Raw genomic sequence first — 16,517 nt, 5'->3', positions numbered from 1 at the left:
TGTAAGCCCACCCTTGCTCTAACAAAAAATGAAATTCCATTTAATTGATTTAAATTTTAAAATGTATCAGAGCTTGTCATGAGTATGTGTATATAGTAAACAAAATCAATCAACAAAACTGCATATCCATTGAGGCAGTGTTTTTCAACCTGTGGTCTGCAGATCCTTGGGGGTCCACAGAATATAAGGCCTGTACGGAGTGGCTAGTATTCACCTCAGATTCGGATTTGGCCAATTTTGGGGGACAGTAATTTGATTCGGTGATTTGAATCACTGTCCCAAATCAATTCGGCCGAATCTGATTTGGAGATTCAGCTACTGCCAAATCTTCAAATCACCCAGGCCCATCCCCCATCCGCTCTCCCAGCCTCGGCAATGGCTGCCCCCACCCACCCCAGCTCCTGGCACTTTGAAAAAAAAAAGCCCCAAGTCACCAGGTGGTGCTGGGGAGGGGGGGGCGATCCCTGTTGCCCCCCACTGCGTAGGGGGGTCTGTACGAGCCCCGCAATCCCCCCCTGCTCCTACAGCCCCCTTCCCCCCCATGGCTGCCCTGCCCACCCCAGTTCTGGCCCTTCAAGGAAAAAAAACCCCAGAACCCTGGACTCACCAGTTCCTTCCCCGGTAGGGGGCGATTTCCACTGCCCCACACCATGTGGGGGGCTTCTGCACGATCCCCCCAAAGCCTCGGGGCCTCTGGAGCTGGCGAGTCCTGGGGGTTTTTCTCTCTCTCCCTTTTTTTTTTTTTCCTTAAAAGGCCAGAGCTGGGCTTGGTGGGGCAGCCATGGGGGGGGGCTGGGGGAGTGGGCGGGGGTTGGGGGGCTCGTGGCAGAGTCCCCCAAGCAGTGTGGGGCAGTGGGGGGCAGCAGGGACTGTCCCCCTGCTGGACAGCACCCAGTGAGTGGGGCTTTTTTTTAATGCACTGGGAGCTGAGGTGGGCAGGGCAGCCATGGGGGGGCTGAGGGGGCAAGCGAGGGTTGGGGAGCAAGCAGAGGATGGGGCCTGGCAGGGGTCCTCCCATGGTCCTCTCCCCCCTCTTCCAGCCCCCCCACCTTCCCCGCCCCCTACTTACTAGCTCTGAGTCTGGGTCCAACTCCCTGCTGCAGCGGGCGGGGACTGCCCGAATTGCTGAAGTTCTCCGAATCTTTTCCAAAGTTTCGGAGAACTTTGGATCAATTCAGACCTTTTAATTGGTCCCCTGATTCAATTTGGATTTGGAGATTCGGCCACCAAATCAGGCTGAATCTCCTCCATATCAAATCAGCACCTGAAGTTTTGCACAGCCCTACAGACTATGTCTAAGGGGTCTGTGAAAGATAACTACGATTCATCAAAAATATGTGAATACCCACATTTTAAAATTCAGAGGGATCCACACCTCCATTCAAAATTTCCAAAGGGGTCCACCCCTCCATTCAAAATATTTTAGGGGTCCGCAAATGAAAAAAGGTTGGAAACCACTGCATTAAGGAACTCAGTCAACTTCCTCCAAAAAGAAATAATCTTCCATTCCCAACCCGCTGCCCCAACTCCAAGCCACCTCTGCAGAAATGTCATTAGTAAAGAAGACTGTCATGGTACAGTGCTGGAAAGGAAGAGTAAGCTAAGAGATAAAGGTGCTTAAGGCGTCATCATCATCCTGTCTCTAGTCCTAAATTCTTAAAGCTAAAGGCTGTTAATGTGAGTGCCTCAGCTGAACTTGACCATCAGGGTAAAACTGAGGAAAGAGCAAACATAGTATAGATTAGCAGCCAAACATTTTCAAGGTTTTGGGGTATTTGGATTTGGCTTATATTTTCCAGCCAGTCTCTTAATAAGAGGCTAGATTCAAAACACTGAGACCTGATTCATTGCACAATGTAATGGACAGAAAGGCTACCATTGACTTCAGTGGGTGCTGGATGACGCCGGGAAAGGGGAGGGGGGAGGTGTGCTTTTCTGGGCAGTAAAAAGATCCATTATCTGTAGTTAATTGTAGAATGTCAAGTGGCTGAGTGAAGGGGCTTATTCATTATGCACATGCCAGTGCTGTTATAACTACTATCAATTGCCATTTTGGAACATTCACCACTGAAGATAGAATACAGCTGGGCAAAAAAAGCAAAACTAGTGAAATACTGGTTTGTGTACACTGAAACAAAGTTACTTTACGACCAGGGCAGCACTATCATTGTCTTATTTAAATAAGAGTTTTACATGGTAAAAACTGCTTTTATTCTTTAAATAAAGACAGGCATACAATAAACACACACAGATGCACACAAACTGAACATACTTTGATTTTACTGCCAGCAGTGGTTGGGCGGCCTTTCTTGTCTGCTTGGAGGTTTTCAGGAAATAGAGCCTTTATAAAAGGTCTGGAAAGGAATTAGCAAGATGTCTATATGAATGGACAGGGCAAACAGGCACTCTGCAGACTACAGCTAGATCAAGGCATACATCATAGAAACTGGTAGCTTAATAGAACATAAATGGTTATTTGCAATCATATATCTCTTTAATATCAACACTTTCAAGAGCTGTTGCCATATGGAACCTCTGCCTTTTCAGTTATCATCTTGGCAAGCATATGAATTTCTGAAGGATTACGAAGTTCCAGATTCAAGGAATATTATTTTTTAAACTGTTAACATTAATCATTAAATGTATATAGTGATTAATAATGCTTCTTTGTACTTTCAACCCATAATCTTTCATCTGTTCATTTTAAAATGTTTTACAAATCATTGGGTTAGTTCCTAAAGCACCACACTTGGGGTCTCTCCAGATCTTAGCAATGTCTATTTTGTTCTCTGAATGTTCCTATATAATTATTCACATCTATACAAAGTAAATGCAAACTGACTGCAAAATGCTCTTTCTGTTTTGGTCATGTTTTACCCCCACTTAATCACAGCGATCAAAGATTATATTGGGTGCAAAGCAGTAGAGAATCAAGCCCCTTGCATCTATTTTAACCAACATATTTATTCTCAGCTTTAAACATTTTTTGCCTACTTACAGCTCACTGCTCTGCATGAGTTCAATCAGGTCCATGAAAAGAACATCCCGATTCCGTTCACAGAAACCATCCATATCATAGGATACCTAAGCAAAGTGAAATCAAATGTTGGTGGTTAATTGATAATTTGATAATTAAACAATATTTAATCTCTTTTTCCATCCCCATTTTTTCTGTTTCTGGGAGATTCCTTGGTAATTAATACACCCCTGTACAGCATTTACCTCATGAGTTTGCCCAGTATAAACAAGCTGATATCCACTATGCATTTAGAATATAAAAAAGAGCTGTAAGCAGCTGGATAATGGTCTTGGAGTAAACTTCATTTCATCCAGGAGAAAAAAGCATTCTGCATAAACAAGGTTTGCTGTAATACACTAATAAACATGGCAGTATTGAAAAGTTTTAGAAGTAGTCAGGGGGGTTTCACAGGGCTTAGTGGCAATATAAGAACATTTGTGCGTTTACTCCAGAGAATTAATAGATTTCTAACCAAGATGATAGCTAAGCACTGACACAGTTTGCTTAGAAAAGTTATGGAATCTCTATTAATGGAAGTGTTAAATTCAGGTTAAACAAATGTTTGTCTAGGACGGTTTAAACAGGACTGACCCTGACTTGAATGGGTATCAGATTAAATATCTCTATATAAATCATACATGTATTTTGCTTTACTTAGTAAAAATGCCTGTACACAACATCTTGTCAAATTAATTATTTCTCTTGTAAAATCCATTTCACCATTTGTTTCTGTGGGCCTTGTATAGTAAAGGATAGTGTCATCCATCAGTAAAATATCACAAAAATGGTAGCCTAACATACAGAAACCCATCTCTAATTGTATAAGTAACCTATTTTGATCAGGGGACAAGAACTATTCTGAACTTGTATATGCTACTCAGTAAGAAAACAAGATGAAAACCTGTCTTCCAGGTAGTAAATGGCTTCAGTTGCTTTGGAGGGAGAGGGGGTTAGATTTTACTCTGAAGATCATGTTGTGTTATTTTTCAAATGGCTTATAGATAGTATTAGATACCTGGCTAGGAGATAAGTTATATATAATATGACATGATCAAGAGCAGATCCAGAGGGGCTACAGTGGCATAAATGTGCACCCCTCTTTCAGTTGATGACAATGCAGAATCAATATCTGGGTACTTTTGTAATTACTGTCCTTTTTGTTTGGAAATATATTAGACAGCACATAAAATAAGTGTCCTCTTCAAAAATTATTTTTCTGTGGCACCTTTCCAGCATAATGATGAACGATAAATCCCTGGTTCCAGCTGTTGAAATGTTCATGAGTCCCAATCTGCATCTGGAGTTTCTGGAGTAGTGTTTGGTCAGCTCCTTCGCCCACGGCATGCATTGTGGCGCACACATCATCCAGAATGCTCATAATCCCTGGGGGATTCTGATAGGGAAAGCACAAAGGGAACAAAACCAAAATGGTAATAAGCTACATGCAAAGCAATACTGGTATTTTTTCAGAAAAAGAGAAATTCTTCATGCTGAATTAAAACATCAGATCAAATTTATCTCAGGTATAATCCCCCTAAGTGGAGTTATAATAGAGAGAAGTTTATCCATTAGCAGGAAAGATCAGGAAGAAGTGCAAGTCATAGCTAGAGCGAGCTAATTAAAGGGGGACCTAGCAAGTATGTCAAAAGAAATCTTTCCTTTTTTAACTTAGAACTCTTTCCCAGATAGAGTTACCTTCCTTCCAGCATCAAAAAGTAACCCACATTTTAGATAATGTAGTTTCTCGTCCGACAACTTGCCAATTTTGTTAATCAACATCCTCAAAGTGCAATGTGGCACATATGCACCCTGTATCTTACCATTCCTTGCATGTAGATGAGAGAGGCAAATTTGGGAATGCTTTACTATATTATCCAAACCAGGAGTGCTCAACCTCCAACCCACAGACCCATAACATCTTGCCCATGGGCCTTCAGGAACAGCTGAAGCTCCATGCAGCCAGCTCCAGCCTCAGCTTCCCCACCAGGTGTCTGGATTGGAGCTGCTTCACCCCACTACCCATGCATCTGGATTGGGGTTGGGCTGCTCCCTACCCCTGCTTGCATCGAGACTGCGACTAGGCTGCTTCTTACCCACCTCCCTCTCCTGCCCCCAACCAAGCATCCAGATGGGGGACGGCTCCATCCCGCCCTACCCTACTCCCACCCCCATCCTGGGCAGACAGATTAGAGTCAGGCTGCACAACCCCCTGCAGCCAAATTGGAACCAACAGCCAGATCCAGCCCATGGGGGGACCTGGCATTGTCCATCCAGTCTGCTCAGCAAAAGTTGTGCATCACTGATCTAAACTAGTCTCAAAGACTATAGGGTTTGTATGTGGATATATAGTAGAGTTTGGGAAGGTGGGGGGACTTCAGCTCCATAGGAAATTAGTATTTTTTTTCATTCAAAATCATGGTAAGTCTTGACTTGATTGACTGCAATGCAATCCCAGTGATTAATTTAGTTAGACAAAGAAGTTCTCAGTTTCTTGCATCTGTATTTATGACAAAGACTCACCACTTTGTTTTCTATGAGATCACATACTATCTTGTTATTGAAATAATCTATGGGTGTCCACCTAATTCCTTCTTGCACATATTCTTCCTGTGAGATAGAAAAAAAGATCCAAATATTCAGTCATTTTATTGGTTTACAAGTGGCTTTTGGATACTGCATATACAAATTCACCAGGATTTAAATATGTTTACATAGACCTGTCAGCAAACAATGCTAGAAGTATTTAGCTTTCTAGATGGTGAATAAAAACTTGTTTCCTGTAAGTTTGCCATATGCAGCAAAAATAGTTCTTGCCTGGCCTATTTCTAAAGATGCAAATAATGAGCTATTTCTTTTGTGGAGAATTCAAGCAAATGGTGGAGTTATGCCAGGGATGAGTCTGGCCTTATCAAAGTAAGTTCAATAAAATGATGGTAATAGTGGACACAAACACAGCAGCTACATCACCTTCCTCTGCATCTCAGACCTCTTAAGCCTTCCAGATTTCAGATTTATGGTTGTGTTATGTGAAAACTCATACGGCACAGCTGCAGAATTTACAAAAGACTAGTGCATGTTTTCATTCAGATGGCTTGAGCAATTACTAATAAAAACAGAAGTTTTCCATCAGCATATCTTTCAAATTCTATTAAGTAAATATTAACAAAACAAGCTTCACAACACCTGAGGCAGGAGATGCAGTTTTGGGACCAGTTCTGCTGTGCAGATGTGGCATGGCATGAGGTGTGATTGTTGAAATTAGGAATTGGATCCTATGGCACCTTTAAATGAATGTGTGCCAGGGGCCTATGTTGCATGGTGTCATTGATCTCCCATGTAGAATTCCTCAAAATTTGTAAAAAAATTAGGGCAGAGAATGTTTATAATTTTAAAAGGTAAAACAAGTGAAGTGAAAAGAAGTACAGACAAATTAGCTAAAGTCTCTTTTTCATTAAATATAGGGAAAAGCAAGTGTGGAGGAAACTGAGAAATAGTGTTTTCCTACTTAACTTTTTGTGCCATGGCCAATGAAAATGCAGAGATGGAATCAAGCTGCAGTTTTCCATTCTGTCAGTGAGTCAGAGCACGCACTAAGTCTCTACAGAGAGTCATGAGACTGCATGAGTACATTGTATGAGAGACTCACTTTTGTATCATTGTTGCAAGGAATAATTGTGTCTGCAACTGCTGTTTACATTTTCAAGGCTAGCCAGCCACAAGGAGTATTTCTTTGTCTTGTTTTACAAGGCAAATTTTACTGTCAACAATTGAAACCTCATTCTACCATCAAATGAAAGGGTGACAGCTGGTACTATGAATTTGAGCTCAGAAATGATGACTGGTTACCTGTTCTGCTTTCAGTGTCAGTTCTATAAAAATCTGCTGCAGTTTTTCATTAACAAAGTTGATGCAAAACTGTTCAAAACCATTTTTCTAGAATAAAACATAGGAAAAATTAAAATGTTAGCTTTGTGCTCTACATCCAATAGCTTTTCATATATTATATTATCAATATCCAGAGAGGTTTCAATGGACCATTTTCAGTGCTGGAGAGTAGCTGATTTTATGATTATCCTGCGTATTGCAAAATCTGAGGATCAAGGCCACTGACTGAGATTTTCAAAACTAATTTTGTTATTTTATTTTTATTTCATAGATTTCATAGACACTAGGGCTGGAAGGGACCTCGGAAGATCATCGAGTCCAGCCCCCCTGCCCAAAGGGCAGGAAGTCAGCTGGGTTCATAGGATCCCAGCAAGATAAGCATCCAGTTTGCTCTTGAAGGTGTTCAATGTAGGCGCTTGAACCACCTCCGGTGGCAGGCTGTTCCAGACCTTGGGGGCTCGGACAGTAAAGAAATTCTTCCTTATGTCCAGCCTGAAACGGTCTTGTAGTAGTTTATGACCATTCGACCTAGTCGTCACCCCTTGGGGTGCTCTGGTGAACAAACATTCCCCCAGATACTGGTGGTGACCCCTGATAAACTTATAGGTGGCCATCAGATCACCCCTGAGCCTGCGCTTTTCCAGGCTAAAGAGCCCCAGGGCTCTCAGCCTGTCATTGTAGGGTCTGCTTCCCTGACCTCTGATCATGTGCGTGGCTCTTCTCTGGACTCTCTCAAGCTTCTCCACATCCTTTTTGAATTGTGGAGCCCAAAATTGGACGCAGTACTCCAGCTGCGGCCTCACTAAGGCCGAGTACAGGGGGAGAATGACGTCCCGGGATTTGCTTGAGACGCATCTATGGATGCAAGCCAGCGTTTTGGTCGCTTTACTAGCCGCAGCATCGCACTGCAGGCTCATGTTCATCTTGTGGTCAATGATGACCTCCAAGTCTCTTTCTTGCATAGTGCTAGCCAACATAGCACTGCCGAGCCTATAAGGATGCTGCGGGTTATTAAGTGAGATGTTGCTGCTAAGCACTTAAGTTTGTATGAATACCCAGAAAGTTCATATTCCCTTTGTTCTGATTGGTGGGGGAGTGCTTTTTCCTTACCTGGAATATTTCAAATCCATAAATGTCCAGGACCCCAATGTTATATTCTTCATGGTCCTTCTCCATAGCTTTATTAATGGACTAATAAAAAAGACCCAAAGAAACAGAAATAATGTTTACATAAAATAATGTATAATTTATATGTATAAATAATAACATCTGAACTGAAAAACTTGGGTTTCTACAATAACAAACTGTTTCTAGGGATTATAACATTGCCACCCACCCAAGGGAATTTAATTTTTACTTAAAATAAGCTCTGTCATCAACTATCAGATGAGTCCTATGTAGGGGTGCAGCAACAGAGATTTTGGAGGCTGATACCAACAGCCGATTTTTAAGGAGGCATACTGGTCAATACTGATCTGATTTTTGATTCGCAGCCCTGCAGCTTGAAAAGCTGCATCCAGCTGATAAGTCTGTTGTGACGGAAGGGAAGGGGGGAGGAAGGGACGTGCAGGGGCAGATCAAGGCCCTTACGGTGAGGGAGGAGTGGGGCGGGGGCAGGTACTGCCGAGCCAGGACAGGGCACCGGACAGAGCCACAGCTCATCTGGGGATTGGGGCAGGGAGGGCGGTTCCCGCCACTGCGTGCACACCAGGAGGGCACGTGGAGGGGGAGGTGCCCCTGGATCTGTGCGGGTTGAGTCAGGCTGCAGCTGCGAGCTGGGGCTGGGCCTGCACCAGGCTCTTCCCAGAGGAGGCTGGGCTGGGCGGGGCTAGACTCGGGGCAGGTGGTGGCAGCACTGGGGGGAACTACAGGGATGGGCTGCAGCCATCCCAAAATTTGCCATAGTCTCCCCATAGCTCCCTCTCCCAGTGCTGCTGCCCGCCCTGAGCATAGCCCCAGCCCAACCCTCTCCACCATATGCTGGGAAGAACCGGCACAGCCCCGGCCCCAGCCCACAGTGGCATCTCACCCCGCCCATGCCCTGAGCAGAGCTGGGGGCACACGCCCCCTCCCATGGTGCATGCTGCAGCAGGAGTGGCCCCCCCACACCCACCCCATCCAGATGAGCCGCAGCTTCATCTCATGCCCCACCCTGCCCTGGCTGGGCAGTGCTTGCCCCAGCCCCACTCCCTCCCTCACCGCGAGGACCTTTATCTGCCCCCCCCCGCCACTTCCCTCCACACTCCCCTTCTACCACACAGACTTACCAGCTGCACGTAGCTCTCCAAGCTGCCAGGCTGTGCTCCTCTATGTGCTGTGCTGCCTATGTGCTGTGCTGTGGCTGTGCGCATGCACAAGCATTTATTGGCCAAATTATTGGCAACATCAGGCCAATTTCCAATACAGCCAATTTTATTTATATTGGTGTCAATCTGATATCAGACCAATTCATTGGTGCACCTCTAGTCCTATGTTATTCTGTTGTCTAGTTGAGTGAGCCTTTAGAACTACTTCTTAGACAACTGTTCCCATTAGAGTAGTCAAAAAGAGAAACAAATCAGGCAAAAACCAATAAAAAACTGTTATAAGAGCTCAATATTGAATATCTTCTGCTCATGAGCAAAAATTACTTCCACTAATTTTCCTATTCTTTGTTTTGCTCTTTCATGTTGCTGACAGCAGTAATACTTGCTAAAACCAGTGGAGCTGCCATAGTGAAGTGCCCCACCTAGAACCAGTATCATGACCACAGGCAATGGCCAATGTCTGAAGCTTCTCCCTCACCATTCCAGCCTAGCCTTTCATTTGTAAGCGGACTATGTTGAGAATGGTGGGGCGGTGTGGGGGGAATGGATGGAGAAGAATGGTGTCTACTGGAAAGCAACAACAATGGGACTCTGAGGGAAAAGTGTCACAATTCCTTCTGGAAAATGAGCTGGGGTGATTCAGTATCAGGATGTAGCATTTTTCCTCTATCCAGTACCTAGTGTTCCCATGGTGTGACAGGGCTGCTTACTCTTGCCACTGTCCAGAGCATCTCTTGGCTCTATGATCGAAAAGCCCAGGTAAATTATGACTTATGCCAGCTCAGGTGCCTGATGGGAAAAGACTGGTTGCACCTCTTTGTTCTACCCTTCAACAAAACTGCTCTAGGCCCTTGATCTGATGAAACAGCAGTTGATTTGGCTATGCTATCTGATGGTGTGTGTGGATGGGGGAAAGAACAGCTGTGTGTTAGAAGTTAATGTGTTTAATGATAGAGGAATATAGTACAGTGAGGAAAAAGTGGACAAAAGTAGAGAACTGTAGGAAAAGCCCAGGCTGAATCTTTACTCTTTTCTGCATTTAACATTAATAACATTATTAGATTAAAATTCAACTTACGTCCACCAGGAAATCAAAGACACGGGCATGAAGGGCTTTGGCTAGAGCATCTCTGGTGTAGCAGGCTTGTTCCACATTTAGTGTCACATTAATGGACTCTGATTTGCCTCCCCACTTACTGTCCATCTGCCTGCTGGTCAGTTTCTCCTTTAGGCGGTCCTGGTTAATTCCCAAGAGGAAAGCAGGGAAAGCCAAAACTGCAAGAACAATCAGGGTTACTGTTTTTTAGTCTTTCAATCATAATCCAACACAAAACAAGGAAACCCACAAGTATCTCAAGTAGCAGTCAGCAGAAATAAACTTGCCAGGATGTGGTAAAAAGGGACTTATTGCTCAAAACTTCCTCTAAACCCTCCAAGAAATAATAGTTCAACTCTTTATACTTAAATGCATTGAATTAAGTTGTACCCTCCCTCAGAAAAGTCAGTTTCTCCATCCCAGTTCTTGGAATGTAAAAGCCCACCTAAATCAGAGTTTTCAATACAAATATGTCACTCCTTAGAAAAGATAAAAAGAAAGTATGGAACTGAAGCTGTGAGACATTACATGCAACTGACACCACATTTTTGGTCAAACATATACAATCTTCCAAATGTAGTGAAGGAAGGTCATGGTTACAAGGTTCCAGTGTCTTTTTTCTTTCCTATCTCCTGTAAGTATGCTCCCCCTAGTACTCCTGGACTCTTTCGGTGTCTTACAAGTGCTCCAGGGTGCGGGTCGTGGGGGGTGGAGGGGCACTTTAATTAGAGTGCCTCTCAGGAGTGTCCCCAGCCCCATTTTGAGGCGTGGCGATGCTGAATACACGTGATGTCGAGGCTGCTGAAGCATGGTAATTATCATGCTCCAGCAGACCTGATTAATTGAGTCTGCTCTGACATGTACTAATTAGCACATGTCAGAGCAGGTGTCAGGCACATGTGTAGGTGTCCTTTCAATCTGCCTGGGGACTGTGAAGGCAAAATTTCTAAAGCAGCTAATAACTGCATTTATCTCTTCATCTTTCATTGTGGGGCCTGTTTTTGAACCCACGTCACCCCAATAGGATATTAGTCCAGATTACCCTTGAAACCTCCAATGAACTTTCCTGCCATTTGCTTTCTGAGGATGTGTTGGGTGTATTCAAGTTGGCATGGCCTCATGACATTTATTTTGGAGTATTTTAGCTGAAGCAATGTTTAAGATATTAGAAAACTTGGAGAACTAATAGTGGATGGGAGAGGACTGAAGAAGAGCAAACATAGTACTATATTACCTCTAAAACAAAGAAAAAGTAGGACTTAGGGAATTATTAACCAATTAGCCTAATGTCAATGTCTAGGAAGATATTGGAACATATTTAATGAATAATCCATTTATATATGCAATAAAATGATAGACAGCATATCATATCAAACCAATTTAATTCCCACCTTTGACAGAGTTAAAGACATAATGTATAAAGAAACAGTATATGTGTTATACCTTGACTTCAGTAAGACACATGATTTTCTCATAGGTGAACTAGGGAAATGTGGTATATACATTACTAAGGTGGGTATGCAACTATTTAGTTGGAAATCCACCTCCAAAGAGTAGTTTTCATCCAACTGGGCAGTAATGTCTCACAGGGGTCAGTTTGGGATCTTGTGGTATTCAAAACTTTCATTAATGTCTTAGATGATGGAATAAGAGTGCCACTTATACAATATGCAGAGAAAAGTCAGCTGGGAGAGGCTGCAAACCTCTTGGAGGACAGGTTTAGCATTCAAAATGATCTTGATAATGTGAACACGTGGTTTAAAATAAAAAAAAAAGATTAAATTCAATGAAGACAAGCACAAAATACTACACTTAGAAAAGAAAAAATAAACCCCCAAATACAAAATGGAGACTATCTGGTGAGGGATAAGGGCCCAAAAGAAGGATCTGGGAAATGGATCACAAACTGAATGAGTCAACAATGAGATGCCACTGCAAAAAAAGCATATGTCCTTTTGGGATGCACTGACAAGAGTGTTGTATGTAAGACACGAGGCTTCACCACTTCTGTGAAGATTGAAATGATTACCCTTAGCTGAAGTACTCAGTTCATTTTTGGGCACCATACTTGCAGAAATATGTAGAAAAACTGGAAAGAGTCTAGAGGGAGCAGCAAAAAAAAGAATCTGTGAGGAAAAGTGGAAAGAATTTGGGTTTATTTTTCTAGAAAAGAGAAGAAGAATAGGTTAGACAAGGAGTGTGAGGGTAGGCCAGACATACTCAATCCCACCTCAGTGCAGAAGGATGAATCTGCTTACCTTTTAAGTACTTTGCCAAGCCTATGTTTCAATATATATATAAAATGATAATATAGGACCACGTCTTTAAGCCCTTTCTTGGTTCTGATGTAGAAAACCTTATTATAGCCTTGACTTTTAATAGCACTGTAATCTTGTCCTACAGTATTTTCATGTACAAGGTTCTTTGCTATTTAGTGGGATGTTGCTAGGCTCGATTATTGATAGATCCTTGTATCCTTGTAATCAAGGCCTCCTGAAGGTGGACCACAGCTGATGGGGCACTCCAGCTGCCTACCACTGATGTAACGTGTTACTGGTGCAACAAGTAGCAAGAGAGGAACAGGACATGCACTAAATGTAGGTCCTATTCCATAGTTACATCACCTCATGATTAACCTGAAGGAGATGTAGTTAAAGATGAGAGCTGTTTACTACACACTGCCCAGAACACAAATTAGGCCACCACTTTCAATGCAGAAATCTAGAAGTCACTATGTCCTATCACGTTGTGGGTTTAGTTCACTGAGTCAGAAGTCACCTCAACAAAGAGGTTTCTTTATTCATGCCAACAGAACCCAGACAGCCAGACAGACAGGCTCCTCTTGCAGCTCTCCCTCAAACTCTGCCTACCTCTAGCTATGTGCAAGTGATTGCTAGAGGGGAACTGAGTAGCAGCCTAACCCTTAAAAGTATACAATCTTCACATGTCTTTCTTGTTCAGTGACTATAGAAAATACACTGCTGTTTCAATTGCATAACTTTTCTTTGTCTATAATGAAGTATTATATCATAGGTCACCATGTAAAATTTGAAAGTATTAAGGGTAAAGCGTAGTAAGTGAAAAAATAGATATATTATGATAAATACATCTGAGGCGTCTCTGGGTAAAAACATTTAATTGTCTTCTTCAACGTGGTGGATCAAAAGAATCCTACTCTTGGAGAACATTCACGTCATCCTTTTTGTAGACTGTCACAATAAATAGGATTATTTGATCAATCTGCAACAACAACCATGGTTGTTTTTACAACAAAAAATAAAGTGCTTTCTTTGGAATGGAAAGCAAAGAGTACCCAGCCTCCTCATAATTGGGAAATAGATCACAAACTGAATGATAGAGTAATCATGGACAACAATCTGAGGGTCCAAAGATGGCTGACAAGGCCAATCCAGGATCAATGGGTTCTATTATAACTCAGGCATCTGTTTCCATATGGAGTGTGGGTGGCCCTGGATTCTTGGTTTGGTTTATGACATGCTGTTTCTGCCACTCCTGCTTTTCCATCTCCTGTTCTCACTGTGAGATTTCAAAGTACTGAGATCCTTGCAGCAGATTTTTCCTCCATTTGAGGTGATATTGATGTCAAGGTTGCATTTTTTTCCAAGCTGGCCTTGAGAACATCCTTGAAGTGCTTTCTCTGCCCTCCTTTTGAGTGTACACCTTGACTGAGCTGGGTGAAGATTTGTTTTGGGAGTCTGGAATTGGACATCTGGATGATGTGGCTGGCTCAGTGAAATTGATGTTGGATGATCATTGCCTCAATGCTCAGATGTTTGCTTGAGAGAAGACACTAACGTTCTGCTGCATCTGTCTTCCCACTGAATTTGAAGCATCTTCTGCAGGCAGTGTTGATGGTACTCCTCTAGTGTCTTGAAGCATCTCTTATATGCTGTTCATGTATCAGCTCTGTACAGTAAGTTGGGGATCATGACTGCTTGATAAACCATGAGCTTGGTTTCAGATTTGATGTCACAATCTTCAAACACTCAGGCTGGAGGGATTCTGTGATTGTCTCTAACTGGGTGTTGCGGGATGGAATTGAGAACTCTCTAGTCAACAGCAGAGTCTCTATTGAGAAGGTCTTCAAAATGTTCCTTACAACAAGTGTTGATGACTCCCCTTTCCTTGATCAGGTCTCCTCCATACTTAGGTCTCAAGGGGGTTGGTCCCTGAGTGCTTGGACTTTGGATGGCTTTGGTGGCACTAAAGAAACCGCTCGTATCATGGATGCCAGTGAGACATTAATCTCTTTCACTTTGTCTTCCCACCATCTGTTCTTTATATCGTGGTCCTCCACTGGACTTTTGCCTTGGCTTGTTGGTGATTCAATTTCTTTTTCTTGGAGTTGGTGTCATTCTGCCAAGCATGAAAGGTCTTGCACTTGTAGCTGGTCCAATTTTTGGATCTCCTGCTCATTCTCATCAAACCAGTCGTGGTGCTTTCCAGTAGAGAATCCAAGCGTCTCATCGCAGGTGCTGATGGTGGTGAACTTGAAGGTACTGCAAGCACTGCTATCATTTTCCCATTGTTGTTGACCGGAATTTGCCAATTTTTTGTTGAGGCTGGTGGAAGAGATCTCACTTGATTGGGTCCTTGGGTCCTGTGATGCTGACCTTCTGTTGGCATTGCTTTTGCTGTAGTCACAATTTGGGAGGCAGTTTGAGTGAAATAACTGAGCAGATGCATCAGTGATTGGTCCAGCAATCATCAGATTTTAGCATAGCTCGAGTGATGTAGTCATCTTTGTGATCCCGGGCACAAACGATGGCATAGTTAACCAAGTGACAATGCTTAGATTGTGGGTGTTGCCATGATGCCTTGTACCTGTTTTTGTAGCGGAACAGAGTGTTGGTGATCGTGAGTCAACATTCCATGCATTTGATCAGGTGGAAGATACTATTGGAGTTAACTTTCCCACTCCTTCCTTGCCTATGGTTCCATTCCAGAGGTTTGAGTCCCATCCAGCTCTACCATTGAAATCGCCAAGCAGAATAAAACAGTCTTCCTCCAGCACATCATAAAGGACGTGCTCATGGTTGGTATAGAATTTCTCTTTGTTCTTGATAGCAGCATCAAGACTCAGGGAATACATGCTGATGACAGGAGCATATTGGCTCCCTGCCAATTTGAGACAGGTGCTCATTAATTCTGATAGGGAACTTGTTGAGCTGGTTTACGAGTTCATTCTTAATGGCAAAGCCAACTTGGGAAATCAATGTTCTCCTTCCTGTTTACTCTTCCAGAACAGGGTATAGCTACCACCTTGCTCTTTGCGGTGCCCACCTCTCACTTGCCGGGTCTCACTCCGTGCAGTGATGCAAGTGTTCTTGCCTGAGTTCTGGAGCCATGACTGCAGTGCAGTGCTCTGGGTTTCATGGTTTCATAGTTTCATAGTAGCAAGGGTCAGGAGGGACCTGAACAGATCATCTAGCCTGACCCCCTGCCACAGGCAGGAATGAATGCTGGGTTCACAAGACCCCAGACAGGTCCAACCTCCTCTTGAATTTGCCCAAGGTAGGGGCGAGGACCACTTCCCTGGGAAGTTAGTTCCAGATTTTGGCCACCTTAACTGTAAAATATTGCCTTCTGATCTCCAACCTAAACCTATTCTCCATCAGCTTATGACCATTGTTCCTCGTCACCCCAGGTGGTGCTGGGGAGAAAAGAGCTCTGCCTATTAGCTGCTGATCCCCCTTGATGAGCTTGTAGGCAGCCACCAGGTCCCCCCTCAGCCTCCTCCTGCTGAGGCTGAAGAGGTTCAGGTCCTTCAGTCTCTCCTCGTAAGGCCTGTCCTGCTGCCCTCTCACCATTTTCACTATTAGACCTGTCCATGATGGTCCTGATGTTCCAGGTTCCAAAACTGATTGTGTGACTTTTTTGATTTTGGCCACAGTAAAGATGATCCCACTGGACATGGTTATCTAGTCAAGAAAAAGGTAGCTAGACTATGTTTAAGACATCTTTTCTAGCCTCCTCCCCATGTGGGGTAAGCAGAGAGGATCCTAAAGAGAGCTACTCAGTCACAGTTACAGCTGCTGAATTTCACTCCTGCCTTGTCCAAGTGCTAAATGATCCTGTAATGATGATGATACCTGACATTTAATGACCTTCTCGTAACTGCTGCCTCCATGTCAGTTCATGACCAAGAGCTGCTAGGCCTCACAATCCTGCTCCTTTCATCACTAGCTGG

At 43.4% G+C, this 16,517-nt stretch overlaps 1 protein-coding gene across 1 annotated transcript in view; it reads right to left on the bottom strand.

Annotated features, from left to right (window-relative positions):
* The window catches only part of MYO1E (myosin IE), a 170,865-nt gene that overhangs the window by 44,805 nt on the left and 109,543 nt on the right, over nucleotides 1-16,517 (bottom strand). Inside the window, exons 10-16 of the mRNA XM_059714827.1 lie at nucleotides 10,289-10,485; nucleotides 8,015-8,095; nucleotides 6,866-6,952; nucleotides 5,540-5,626; nucleotides 4,245-4,412; nucleotides 2,999-3,084; nucleotides 2,273-2,354 (exon numbers count right to left, since the gene is read on the bottom strand). Of these exons, the coding sequence (XP_059570810.1) occupies nucleotides 2,273-2,354; nucleotides 2,999-3,084; nucleotides 4,245-4,412; nucleotides 5,540-5,626; nucleotides 6,866-6,952; nucleotides 8,015-8,095; nucleotides 10,289-10,485 (788 nt within the window). The remainder of the gene's footprint in view (nucleotides 1-2,272; nucleotides 2,355-2,998; nucleotides 3,085-4,244; nucleotides 4,413-5,539; nucleotides 5,627-6,865; nucleotides 6,953-8,014; nucleotides 8,096-10,288; nucleotides 10,486-16,517) is intronic.

This window comes from Alligator mississippiensis, chromosome 11 (assembly GCF_030867095.1).
Source record: "Alligator mississippiensis isolate rAllMis1 chromosome 11, rAllMis1, whole genome shotgun sequence".
Taxonomy (NCBI): Eukaryota; Metazoa; Chordata; order Crocodylia; family Alligatoridae; genus Alligator; species Alligator mississippiensis.
Note: the sequence above shows the minus strand (reverse complement) of the source record. Positions and strands in the feature narration are given on the sequence as shown.